Source organism: Pelophylax lessonae (genome assembly GCF_965119305.1).
Source record: "Pelophylax lessonae genome assembly, chromosome: 4".
NCBI lineage: Eukaryota > Metazoa > Chordata > Amphibia > Anura > Ranidae > Pelophylax > Pelophylax lessonae.
In genome coordinates this window covers 551,751,031-551,765,537 of record NC_138771.1, presented here as the reverse complement: position 1 = coordinate 551,765,537, position 14,507 = coordinate 551,751,031, and the positions used below count along the sequence as shown (strand labels likewise).

General features: G+C 38.0%; 1 protein-coding gene across 1 annotated transcript; it reads right to left on the bottom strand.

Annotated features, from left to right (window-relative positions):
• Positions 1-15: 15 nt before the first annotated feature.
• On the bottom strand, positions 16-5,555 carry LOC309554976 (interleukin-1 beta-like). The gene is made up of 7 exons (XM_082256764.1): positions 5,503-5,555; positions 5,323-5,377; positions 4,995-5,034; positions 4,277-4,490; positions 2,539-2,718; positions 1,632-1,774; positions 16-570 (listed from the first exon to the last, which is right to left on the bottom strand). The coding sequence occupies exons 2-7, from the start codon at positions 5,367-5,369 to the stop codon at positions 358-360; spliced, it is 837 nt and encodes a 278-aa protein (XP_082112890.1). The 5' UTR covers positions 5,370-5,377; positions 5,503-5,555; the 3' UTR covers positions 16-357.
• Positions 5,556-14,507: the final 8,952 nt, after the last annotated feature.

The window sequence follows — 14,507 nt, the reverse complement described above, 5'->3', positions numbered from 1 at the left end:
AAATGTATATGTCATGTTTTATATTGTGTTGCATTAGGTTTATTGTTGAAAATAAATAAAATATTAGATAAATAATAAATATAAAATACATAATATAACTTGCAGTGCAATATGAATCACAAGAGATATTACAAAACAATATAAATTTAAATACAATATAGTTAAATAACTCTTGATGGAGTTACTTTTTTGTCTCGAACCGAGACTATGAACTTTATAAAAGTTTGATACATTAAACTTCTTCTGTCACATCTGAACAACAGTTTGGGTTAACTGAGGAGCAATTTCAAATATATAACAGAAGACACAAGGTTTTGCACTGTACATGGTACATACATGCATGGGTTGGTTCTGAGGTTATTGGGTTGGATAAAGCAGGAAATCCCTTATGTGCACTTGGTCACTTTGTGGCTTCATTTGCACAAATTGGTTTTCAGCCTGGGAGGTACAAATATACCAGCCAGGGAAGGCAACTGATTCAAAGGTATTGCTGGAATTGTCATTTATTCTTTTGTAAAACAGAAAGGGGTGCAAGTCATCATTCTTCTTTTCCTGGATGTTTTCAACCTCCTATTAAAGAAATACCAAAGAGAAGAATTTAGAAGAGATTCAGGAATAAAAATAAAAAAGCCAAATCAATTAGTGATAGATTCCCCCCTCCCCTGGTCAAGGTCTATGTTAGGCCGATGAAATGTAATCTAAGGATTGCGTGATTGTAATTACAGTATTTTAAACAGTGCAAATTAAATCTGACCTACCTAGACTTGATATGTAATTCCCTATTTTCTGTGTTGAGGAATGTAGCCACAAGCCCAAATGGTCCAACCTTAGATTGTACCTTGACCAAGAATAAACGTACGCAAATATGCGGCATCTCTGCGCCTGATCTTTAGTGGGCTACATATTTGCTTATTGCTGCCTATGCACTTGTGCTAAGAGCACGTGCGCTCCCAGCACAGTTACCCTCAATCAACCTGAAAGAGCGATTGGTAGTTTTCGGACCACGTGACCGCCGTGACAGCCAATCACGGTCACGCGGTCTCGTGATCTTAAGCCGCCCCCTGCCTCCCGATGTCATTAACCATTTAAAGGGCCAGGAGGCACCGGCGCCAAGAGGTTAAAAGACAACTGAACCTTTGGTAAAAGTCATCCTTTAAGGCATGTCCCCACCTCCTGTACATACTTCCATTCTGGATGGAGTTTCCCCACATGGTCCTCTTCATTTTGCACATGCAAACACATTCTTTCCTCCAGAGAGCTGTAATCATGGTGGCCAGCAGCAATCTTGAGGAGTACTGCTATCCCCATACGGATGACTGCTGTGAGTATGCACAGAGTGAAAAGGACCTGGCAGGGTCACTTTCTACAAGCAAGACTGTGCGTCGCTGGGAAGGGCCACACCGTAAAGATTGTTGCATTAAGGGCAATGGTATTTCTTAAGGAAGACTAGGAAGACTAAACCAAAGGTATAGTTGTCCTATAAGCTTTCAGACTGTTTAAAATTACACACGCAGTTTAAAAATCTCTTATTAAGACCTATCGATATATGAACCTGTGCCTATGTTATTATTTTCCTGTGGGTTTCTATATAATGTTTCTAATAGCAGTAAAAGCCAGTGATCAATGCTTACCGTTAATAATAACACTGGAGTATCTTGGTCTCCCTCTTCAACTTTGCAAGATAAATAGAGGTTGCGACCTACAATGCTCAATGTAACTGGCCTTGTCTGTCCATTGAAAGGTGAAGAGAGGTAGGCACCCATGTTGATCTTAGCTAAAAAGAATTAAGAAAATCAATTAAATAGGTATTCTTAGCTTTTATTTTTACAAAATTTAACTAAAAATGCAAAAATCATGCAGATATACATGAACCACTAAATCTGATCAGTTGTGCTTTTCTGTCATTAAATAAATAAATTAATCTTAAAGAAATTGATTATAAATGTATTTATGTTTTATGTACGTGCTATACTGTATATGTGAATTTCATCAGTTTGAATGTTAAAACATCAAATTAAAAAAAAGGTCTAAAGAGCAGCTTGCAATAATCAGAGGTTTTAAAATCAAAAGCACTATTTTTGCCTTTAATATTGATAAAAACCTCTGATTATTGCAATGCTTCGCAGAACTTTTCTTCATTTTGAATGCATTTACAAGCCCCAACAAGGCTGAGGTTCGTGGGAAGTGGCATATGGATATTGCCTAACCTCCCATGTGGCGGCAGCATTTTTTTTTTTCAAAATGTTAAAGAAATCATGTCTGCGTGCAGTGTGTTGGTTTATGTACGTGGCAGGACTGATATTTGCTAATTACATATGTACGCTATGCTTCCTACTTAGTAGAGCTAAAAAATCACTCTGCTTAATTTTCTTTTCTAAATATCAAGTTTTAGTACCTTATATATTTACAAATTTGATTTTTGTTTTCAAACAAGTAGCTTATTATGTTCCTTATGCCAGACAATAAAAGATCTCCAACCTCCAACATTACAGATTATTTTGTATACCATTGAACATTGACCTGAAAATTAGAGCATACCTTCACTTGTAGGGTTGTTCCCTTGTAAAAACAGAGCCACAAGGTGGGCATTTCCCTGGTATTCCTGCAGCGTGAGACACTTCTGCCTGCTGTCCCGAATGAAATGTACCGTTGTGTTACTGTAGCGGAATTTCGGGGGGGCTGCACATGTCTCATCCACGTTACTGATAGAGATATCTTCTAAAAAGAGAAAAAAGTGGAGCATGTTAGAAATGTGTTTTGTTTAATCAGTTTCTCGCAAGGTAACTTATGATGAGTGTATTGCATGAGTTAAGAACTATCAGCAAGCATAAAAAGTTAGTTGTTTATCACAATACATATTTGACTAAATTGTAGTTTTCCTTTAAAATACAGCTAAATGATAGTCTTTTTCTAACATTTTTAACATGTCAGAACCCTTTGGTCTCAGGGAACCCCTGCTAGTAATTGCTATATCTACAGTTCACAATACAGTAGCCTGGTGGTCAGTGGGAAAAATGGTTCTTTCATTGGTGGTCAGTGGGAAGAATGGTTCTTTCATTGGTGGTCAGTGGGAAGAATGGTTCTTTCATTGGTGGTCAGTGGGAAGAATGTTTTTTACATTCTTGGCCTGTGGGAAGAATGGTTCCTACATTGGTGGTCAGTGGGAAGAATGGTTCCTACATTGGTGGTCAGTGGAAAGAATGGTTCTTTCATTGGTGATCAGCGGGAAGAATGCTCACCATACAGATAGCTAAAAGATCATTGGTGTCAGTGGGTACTTATCTGAGAGAAAGAAACTACTTATTGCTCAAGGAACCCCTAGCAAGCTATGGAAGAACCTTAGAGTTTCATGGAACTCTGGTTGAGAAAGGCTGCTCTAAACCCTACTCTGTTAATGCAGACTCTTTTTGCTACACATATAAAAATGGCATACATTGGGCAATACAAAAGGATATCATTTTTAATGGGCATCATTAATGAATTTCATGTAGCACACATTCTGAGTTTTAACATTCTTCTATAAGAAGGTTTTCGTGCACTTTTCATATATATGTTTGTTGTGCCATATTTTGATTATTCTAACTAACAAACAGAGGTTTGTTAATTCTCTTTCTAGTGTTTTTCTTTGTATTTGGGAATGTGATGAGCATCCCTACCTGAGGGCTGCTGGGACAAATTCATTTTAGTTTTACATAATCAGACTGATAGCAGTTGAAATACTCTTATCCTCATTTAACTTCAATGTATTGATCATGTGAAAAGGAAAGAAAGTTTATTTTATCTGCAAATGATTGAATATTAAAAAAAAAAAAAAAAACAGCTACAATTTATTGAGTGAAGATTTTTTGACTCCTTTAGTAAATCAACCTCAAAGTCTATCTATCAGAAAGGTCATACCTAAATATAGATTTGCATTAAAAGAGAGAAGCTGCAAAGCACAGTGCCACTGCTAAGCAGGAAGCAGAGCCTGCATATGTAATGAGCAAATATGTCTATTTCCATGTGAAAATGTATTTACAAACGATACAGAGAAACAAGTATTTATTTATTTTTTTAAAGCATTAACTCTCATTGATAAAAATCAAAAATATCTGAAAACATATATTGTTTCCCTTTATTAAATTTAGGTAGAATAAAGAAGATACTTTTACCACAAGATTTATCTCCTATTGTATTGATTTTTTTCTAGTGATATTGGTAGTAAAACATGTTAGTATATCTGGCTATCTACTAATTAATTAATTAGTCTTTTAATTTAAGGTGTTAAGAAACTTACCCTCCACTAAGATGTGACTCAGCAGATCCTGGTCATCGAACAGGCACTCAAAAGTTTTCTTTCCTGACACTCTTCCAATAATTACTACTAAGTTGATTGCTTTCTTTAAGGATGGCATAGGTTTTCCTGGCTTTCTAATGTCCCGAGTTAAAATAGATCTGCAGCTTGACTGAGAAGAAATGCAACCTTTCCATCCAAAGTGATTAATGTCGACCTGTAAAATAATGAAAAAAAAATTGAGATTTAACATTTTTAATTTATAAATGCTAAATATTGTCTGTTCATATTAAGAAATTAATTGGAATATATTATCATCTCAAATAAAGCAGTTTTTTTAATGATTCTTGTCTTATTTTTATAGAAGAACATCAGGCAAAACATTAATTACACAGCTGCAATACATACATGTCAACTGTGACAATAAATCATGTGATGATGCTCTCTCATTGTTCAATAAGAAGATAGGTGGCACATGAAGCTGCCATACATTGATTAAAAAGTAGTGACGTCACCTTTGTAATTAGAAAGTTTGGCAGAGGTGTGTAAATCCCAAGACTGGCCGAACCAAAATACCAGTCCTTGGGCAGGTAGAAAGTCTCAAATTATTGTATTTCAATTGTATATTTACATTTTTACATGCTTTTCCAGTTTTAGGGATATTGTAGCAAACATGCATATGCAGTCATTGTAAAAAAACATTATTTTAATCACAATTTACCTTCATTTCAGAGGGGCATTCTGCATAAAATTCTTCTTCACTAAACACAAAAAATAAAAAATGTTAAAATAGTACTAAATTGCTTGCAACATGAGCTAGTGATTTTCAATATACCTAGCTATAATAATGTGTGTGTGTGTGTATATATATATATATATATATATATATATATAGTTATATATTAAAAATATATATATTATAAATATAAATATACATAGACAGAGATATTATAAATATAAAATATTCTATGAATTTATATTGCTGACCCCAACATTCATCTGTTTCAGCATAAATAATTTGTAATCACCAAATAATGTAGTGACTGTACCTGTAGCTGTCCATTGGGAGGTCATTTATTTCAGGAACTACTGCCATTGTACTTTCTGTGGAGAGACAATGTGAAAAATAATTGCATTTAAAATTTGCTGTTACAGCTATGCCCTGTTCCAGTACAAATAGACATAGAAATTGATAAGATAGATAAAAATATAGGGGAAAAAAAGCATACCTTGTGATTTAGAAAATCTACAAATTAAGAGCTGTCACTTTCCTCCTCTGTAAATGTTATCTGATGCTTTGCCTTAGTGAATGTGGCTGAACACTTCTCCCCAGCTACTTTAATAGCCCATGAAGGCGTGGCTGTAAATTCTTGAGCAATGTAGGATTTTCACATTCATCCCCCTGTATAAGAACTTCACGCAGTATAGAAAATGCTATTGTTGTGTGTTAATGAGCGTATCAGGATATGACGACTATATTTCATCATAGCCTGTGGAGTTTCCTCAATTTTTTAGGGGAATATACTGCAGCTACAAAAAAATTTAATACAGGAGTAGGAAAGGTTCAAATTGAATAAGCTGCTAATTGTTGAAAATTGACATTTTTATTTTTTTTTTGCGTAGGAGACCAAAGTTAACATAACTTCCCCAAATTCACTGAGATAAGTGAAATTTCCATTACTAAATACTAGCAATACTAAAGAGAAACACTGTATTAAATCTTTTTTGTAAAACACACTTTGTGGTGCATTGGGTTGAAAAAAAAAATGAGTGCAGGTATGTTTTTTTTGGTACTTTGGCTGCCCATTTAAATGCATTAGTATATAAAAAATATATTTTTTGCGCTCACCCAAAACAAAACCAAATGTGTATATTGGCGGAGTCAGAGAGGCGGGAAGATGTTACTCTCTCTGACTCAGCCAATCCGAGCAGGCTTTGCATTCAATAATAGAATATATCGCTCACCATGATTGGTTCAGCGTGGTATACTGTATGCAGCCGAAGCTGCGCTACATACAGTATACCAGTACAGGATTCCCGCACAGCCAGTGCCTTGAGAGATTATCTACCGGTAATACTATACAATACCTTGGATAATTAATATAAGAGAATACATTTATGGTACCTTAGAGATGAATAGGGCACAGCCAGCACTTTGAGAGACATATATTACTGTACAATACCTTGGAGATTTAATATAAGAGCATACACTATGAGAGACATCTACCTTGGAGGTATACGGTAATAAGACATTACAGTACATACCTTGGAGATATACTAAGAGATTACATTATTTACAGTACCATACCTTGGAGATATACTGAGAGTTTACATTATTTACAGTACCATACCTTGGAGATATACTAAGAGATTACAGTACTTACCGTACCGTACCTTGGAAATATACTAAGAGATTACAGTATTTTCAGTACCGTACCTTGGAGATATACTAAGAGATTACAGTATTTTCAGTACCGTACCTTGGAGATTTACTGAGAGATTACAGTACTTACAGTACCGTACCTTGGAGATATACTGAAAGTTTACAGTACTTACAGTACCGTACCTTGGAGATATACTAAGAGATTACAGTATTTACAGTACCGTACCTTGGAGATATACTAAGAGATTACAGTATTTACAGTACCGTACCTTGAAGATATACTGAAAGATTACAGTACTTACAGTACCGTACCTTGGAGATATACTAAGAGATTACAGTATTTACAGTACCGTACCTTGGAGATATACTGAAAGATTACAGTACTTACAGTACCGTACCTTGGAGATATACTGAGAGATTACAGTACTTACAGTACCGTACCTTGGAGATATATAAAGAGATTACAGTACTTACAGTACCATACCTTGGATATATACTAAGAGATTACAGTATTTACAGTACCGTACCTTGGAGATATACTAAGAGATTACAGTATTTACAGTACCGTAACTTGGAGATATACTGAAAGATTACAGTACTTACAGTACAGTACCTTGGAGATACACTAAGAGATTACAGTATTTACAGTACCGTACCTTGGAGATATACTGAAAGATTACAGTACTTACAGCACCGTACCTTGGAGATATGCTGAGAGATTACAGTACTTACAGTACCGTACCTTGGAGATATATAAAGAGATTACAGTATTTACAGTACCATACCTTGGAGATATACTGAGATATTACAGTACCGAACCTTGGAGATATACCATACTGAGAGATTACAGTACTTACAGTACCGTACCTTGGAGATATACTGAGAGATTACAGTATTTACAGTACCGTACCTTGGAAATATACTAAGAGATTACCGGTATATAGGGTATGGTACATATTACGGTACATTATTACCGTTTTGGGCTGACACATTATTGGCTGCTAGACAAGACCCCATTATGGCTCTGCCAGCAAGAAGAAGTAAATATGAAGCAAGTTTCAAGCTGAAGGTAGTAAACTTTGCCAAGGAACATAATAACTGTGCTGCTGCAAGATAATATGGAGTAGCAGAAAAGTTGGTCCGAGACTGGAAAGTAAAGGAAGATGCTTTAAAGAGTATGCCAAGGAGTAAGTGTGCATTAAGGAGAGGCACCCCACAATGGCCAGAACTCGAAAAGCAGGTAGCAGACATGGTGCATGAGCATCGTCAAAATGGTTATGTATGTGGCGCGAAACAACATACCTTTGTTTGCATTTCAGTGGGCCAAATCTAACCCAGATCACAGCAAAGGATTTAAGGCCACTGTATCCTGGTGTACTAGGTTTTTGGAAAGGCATAATCTGGTACTGAGGCAAAAGACCAAAATTGCACAAAAATTATCTGCAGATCGCGGCGGCAAAGTAAGTAATTTCCATCGATATGTAATAAAAAAGCACAAAGGAACACGGCTTTGCGTTAAGTAATATCGGAAATATGGATGAAACTCCAATGAATTTCGATATGGTTGGAAATAAAAACGGTCAATTCAAAATGTGCAAAAACAGTGTTGATTAAAACAACAGGACATGAGAAGTCCAGTTTTACAGTGGTACTAGCATGTACAGCTGATGGCGCCAAACTAAGACCAATGATTATTTTCAAAAGAAAAACAATGCCAAAAATTAAGTTCCCTGTTGGAGTTTTTGTACATGTGAATGAAAAAGGCTGGATGGATGAAGAAGGGTTAAAGCTATGGCTTGATAATGTATGGAGTAGGCGACCAGGTGGGCTTCGTCGACAACGTAACCTACTGGTGTGGGATATGTTCAGGGCTCATTTAACTACCAGCACAAAGGAAAGGCTGGCAAGAATAAACACAGATGCAGCAGTTATTCCTGCAGGATTGACATTGTTGGTACAACCACTGGATGTGTGCCTAAACAAGCCATTTGAACACAGTGGAATGAGTGGATGGTTAGCGGCGAAAAGTAATTCACAAAAGGAGGAAACATGCGTGCTCCACAGTTGGATGTTTTGTGTAACATTGTAATAAAAGCCTGAAATGATATTGATGCAGAAACAGTCATCAAGTCTTTCAAGAAGTGTGGCATATAAAATTCATTGGATGGTATGGAGGATGACTACTTGTGGCAAGATGAAGGGGAAGCCGAGGCTGAAGCCACACCATCTGATTCAGGATTAGATCCATACGATGACTGTCTTACAACTGTATCACAAGATGTCATTGATGAACTTATGATGTCAGATGATGAATATGATAAGGATTTTGAAGGATTTTAAGTACCGTACCAGTATGTCATAACCACTTTAATAAAAAATCAAATCTGATGTTTTTCAATGGTGTTGTCTTGTCTTGGAAAGGGGGTAATTTTATACGGTGAGTAGCCCAAAACCTACGTTTTAACTTGAAAAGTAGGGGAGTCGTCTTATACGCCCAGTCACCTTATACGCTGGAAAATACGGTACACAACTTACTAAATATACAGAAAAATTATATAAGTCCGCAACCTATAAATACCCTATAATAGACTCAATAATCATACAATATATAAAAAATTCCAAAAATAAATGTTCATATTAGGTCCATAAGTAAAAGAAAAATTGAATAAAATGAATGAAAAAAGTCCAATTAGGTGTGCTTATACGAGTGAAAAGGTGATTCACAAAAAGCAGTGCTTCAGAGTACTCTTTCCCACATGGGCTGGATCTGAAATTATAGATATCAAACTCGCTCACTCATATATTAATCACCAGGGATATTCAACTCCTATGACTCCGATATGGGCGCTCTCTCCTCATTAGCAGACTGCTCCACTTTGTAATGTTGAATCCCGTGTATCCTCAATGTCTAAACAAAACCTCCACTATGGGTTCTCCCAGGCATGAAGGATTAAGAAGGAAGAAGCTTCATGGTGGAGTACTTAGAATCAACATTTATTAAAAGTAACAATTGCACTTACATGTAATAGAAACCATAAGAAGCAAGGGAGTAAGCAATCAGCTGTGGTCCTGCAGACCGATGCGTAGTGACGTCACAGAATTTGGCTCCACCCAATGCGTTTGCCCCAAAGAGGCATCGACTGGGAATGGAGGCTCTTCTGAGATATCACTCACCATGCATTCAATTCTCAAAAGGCAGGAGGGACCCCGGAATACGGCTCCTCTCATATGAAGTCACCTAATATATTCCATCAAAAGCTTTGATCTTACATCAAATGGAATTGAGTGGATTGCTAACAAATTGTATAACTATAATCCATTGATATGTTACATAATTATTATATCCTATATATTTAAAAACATATAAAATACATATTTTTAACATAGAAACACACAAATACAATCAAAATATCTCTGAATTAGTTCCTGTTAATTAAAAACAAGGTTAACCCCTTAATATCTATAATCCATTGTCAAATTGTATTTAAAAAATATATAACAAATATGAAAAAAAAATCTCTCTCTCTATTCCTCTCCCTCTCTCTCTTTATGTCATACCGTATTTGCGCAGCGGTCTTACAAACGCAATTTTTTTTTTTTTAGAAAAAATACACTGTTTTGAATTAAAAAATAAGAAAACAGTAAAGTTAGCCCAATTTTTTCCTATACTGTGTAGCAATATTTCCAGGCATTGAGCCTGATATGGGTCTACCATTGTTACCGGTAACACTTCCAACACATTTAAGTTGAATACCCAAGTGTGAGATTGAAGACAATGACCATTCCGGCATCTTTGGTTTGTTTTGTTTATTTTGTAATGGGGATGGGAAAAGGGAATGAGTGGGATACTCCTCTGGCTCAACTAGGTTTAACTGGGACTCTTGATAGAAAAATGCCTGTTGGCGCTGTTTTGACGCCAGCTGAATGCCGACCAACGCTTCCTGGCGCTTGGAGATACTGTTTTGCTGAACTGTGCTAGAACTTCGACTTTAACACTCTGGTTAACTCAGAAGATCCAGGACTGTAGTGACACTTGACTCCTGACACTCTGTTTAGCTCAAACGTCCAATGAACAGCTCCCTCCAGCCCTTCACTGACTGAAGTAGCTCATTGTAACTGCTTGTGCTGCTGCAACCCTTAACACTATACGCTGCACGCTGTACACTTAACTCTTCAGGGCCCAACCGCTGGCGCCCCCTTTACACTTTCAGGGTCCTCTCACTAGGCACCCCCTCTGACACTTCAGGGTCCTCTCACTAGGCACCCCCTCTGACACTTCAGGGTGCTCTCACTAGGCACCCCCTTTACCGCTAGCTAGCTCCCAGATCCCAGGGACCTTCACCGGAGTGGTCCCCTTTAAGCTGGGCAGACCCCTAGGGGTAGTTCGCAGTTCTCACAAACTTGGAATGCTTTCCTGGAACTGGACCCCTCTTTCTCCACTGGTCCTCTCTGCAGCTCAGCTCAGGTCTCTTTCTCTGGATTCTCAGGCAAACCACCCGAGACTCCCGATCCTTCTGACAGGAGGAGAGACAGCCTTACTCTCCCTCCTGGGACTCTGCTTCCCGCCAAAGACGCTGCGTCATGCACTCCCTTCAAATCTATACCCACTCCCAGAATCCTCTGCGCCAGAATCTGCCTTCTGGGGTAGATACAGGCCTGAATGTGCCTCGGATTGGGTTTCCTCCACTACCCAATGAGAATCCTCTCATGGAGCCAGTGGGGAGACTCCCCTCTCAGCAGCCACACCTGGGAGGCATGACAGCCCAGCTGAAAATCATGGCCCTGCTGTTAGGCAGCCAAGGCCCACTATACTTTTACCTAGCACCTACCTTGTAGCGTGCTACATCTGTAAAAGATAATGTTACGCCAAGTAAATAGATACCCAACATGTCATACTTGAAAATTGTGCACGCTCGTGGAATGACGACAAACATTGGTACTTAAAAATCTCCATAAGCGAAGCTTTCAACATTTCTACAGGTTACCAGTTACAGAGGAGATCTAGGGCTTGAATTATTGCACTCACTGTAACAATCACAGCGATACCTCAAATGTGTGGTTTGAACACCGTTTACATATGTGGGTGTGTATGTGTTCCCTTCTGTGCGTGAGCTCGGAGGGATGGGGTGATTTATTTTTGTTTTTCTTATTTATTTTACCTTTTATTTTTACACTGCCCCTTTAAAAAAATGTTTTTGATCACTTTTATTCCTATTACAAGGAATGTAAAAATTCCTTGTAATAGAAATAAGCAGGACATGTCCTCTTTAATGTGACGTCTGGGGTCAAAAAGACCTCAGATCTCACATCTACACTTAAAAGCAAAAAAAAAAGGGCCCTTTAAGTCCGTTGGGAGGAAGCGATGTATGGCGTCGCTCTGATCCTCCAAGGCCATAGAGTCGAGTGGGGGCCACCTTGCCCTCACTCGTCTTCCTGCCTGGGAAATGGATGGATCGGGTAATTTTCCTTACTACCGACAGCTCCGGTAAAATGACTGGGAAGCGGCGGGAAGGGGGGGGGTGCGGCCCATAAAAGTGATCCCGTGTTGAATCTGCCGCTGGGATCACTTTTATGTGAAAGAGGACTGCCCGCCCTGTAAGAAAATATCAGGGTTATGGCAGCTATCTGCTGCCATAACAGCGGTTTTTAGCGTCAAATTACTGATGTAAAACTGCGGTGGGCAGTCTGGAAGTGGGTAAATATAGTGGATCTTACAGGGGCATGTGTATATTACTTTCATTTAGTGAAAAAAATGTGTGTGGAAATATGAATATCACAATCTAGATAAATGTAAACTAACTATAGTAAAGGAAGACAAAAGGAATTATTTAAACGTTATCCCAAAGCGGAATATAAGAGAGACAATGTTAAACTATCCTGACAGGCACCAACAGGTGATGTTATGTGTTTCTCAACTGTTACATGACTAGAAGCTGAAATGTTTAGACATCAACTATTATCTATGTAGCAGTTGATGTCCTACTCCATGTTGAGACCCAAGGGACTATATGATCGTAGGTCATATATCCATCGGGTTTATCGACGAGAAATGTGTCTTTTAAGTTGTTACCCCCTCCATGTAGTTTGTATTTCTCTATTGCTATAACCTGAAGAAGGGAAGGGTTTCCACCATGATGATACCAGAAATGCTTAGACAAACTGTGGCCCACAAATCTCTTACGGATATTAGTTAGATGTTCTCCTCTGCACTTAATTCTAAAACATCTCATAGAGTATTACTTTTCCTATAGATAACATTAGGTCTCTTTGGAAGTTTAGGTCCCAACATTCTATCAGTTTTGAGGACTTGTCAATGTTTCTTCATAGTTTTATTTACCCATCAATACTGGGAAGAAAAAGTTGTAATGAAGGCTCACTCAAACCTGTTTGAATCAGCCTGCTCTCTAATACTTGGGGTCAGGAGCCTATCCCTGTCCATATTTGATATGTTTTGGAATTCTTGTCCCAAGATCTGTTGGTTATACCCTTTTTTCTGTGAATTTATCTTTTAGGATTGCTGCTTGACAAGTCCTAATTTCTGTAACAAATTCTTCTAATATGTTAAAATTGACCTTTAGGAATGGATTTCAACCAATTGGGGTGATGGCAGCTTTCGATTGGAATAAATTCATTCCTATAGATAGGTTTAAAGTATGTCTTAGATAGTAATTTACACTGATCCCTAAAAATAACCAAATCCAGAAAACATACACACAATCTAATTATGTTCATATGAGAATTTGATACCCCATTGATTGGTGTTTAGATTCCTAATAAACACGTGTAAAGATTTCTCATTCCCTTTCCATAAAAAGAAGGCATTTTCTATGCAGCGATGCCAAAAAAAGGAGGCGGGAATCCATTTGGGAAAAGATATAATCATTTTCCCAGAGGGCCATAAACAAATTGGCGAGGCTGGCGGCAAATTTTGCCTCCATTGCCACGCCCATACATTGTAGGTTATATTTTCCCCCATATTAAAAATAATTGTGCTCCATTGCAAATTGTAACCATTTTAAAATAAATTTCTTCTGTGAAACAACCAGCAAATCATCTGTATTCAAAAAATATCAAGCTGCTTGATATCCTTTTTGGTGTGGAATAATTGTCAGGGTGCCAGGAAACCAGACCACACGAAGATGCAAGTAAAATGAAGTAGTTTATTAGTGCAAAAAACAATAATCGCACAGCAAGAGTGAGGAGCGAAATCAGGAAAAGTCGGAGCCAAGTCCAGAGCAGGCAGTCATCCAAGCCGGGATCGAATCTAGAAGCGGGTAGTCATCCAAGCCGGGGTCGAGTCCAGAGGTGAGTAGTCTGCCGATACCAGGTCGTCTGCCGGGTCTGCAAAAGCGGATTCGAGAGCCAGGAAAGTTATCAGCCAAGGCAGGACAAGCCTGGAGGAACACAGAGAACAGAAGACTGCTAGCAGTGATGCACCTTGGAGCACAGACACAAGGACAAAGGACTGCAAGCCAACAGGTGATATATATAGTCAGGTGTGCAACATCATCACCGAGCGATGCCCAGGCAGCAGGCAAGTGATGATGCAAACAGAGTTTATAAAAGACAGCAGTCTGCAAGATGACTGCCAACAGGTAAGAACTTGACAATAATGGTGTACAATGAAGAGACGTCTGCTATTACCAGCAGTGCGTCCTCATCTACCTCCAGTTCTGATATTTTGTTATTAAATCCTTTAAAAAAAGCTGGAGTCTTAGTCACAAAAGGTTGCAAAAAATAATCCACAAATTTACCTATACGTGATGTTACAGAATCTATACCGCTAACAATGGGTCTACCTGGTCGTTTAGATGGGTATTTATGGACCTTGGGTAAATAATATATGATAGG

Excerpts from the sequence above, each read along its gene's own strand:
- LOC309554976 (XM_082256764.1), bottom strand. The coding sequence starts at position 5,369 with ATGGCAGTAGTTCCTGAAATAAATGACCTCCCAATGGACAGCTACAG. Across the intron at positions 1,775-2,538 it reads GAACAACCCTACAAGTGAAG|CTAAGATCAACATGGGTGCC; the intron begins GTATGCTCTAAT and ends AATTCTTTTTAG. Across the intron at positions 571-1,631 it reads CTCCAGTGTTATTATTAACG|GAGGTTGAAAACATCCAGGA; the intron begins GTAAGCATTGAT and ends TTTCTTTAATAG.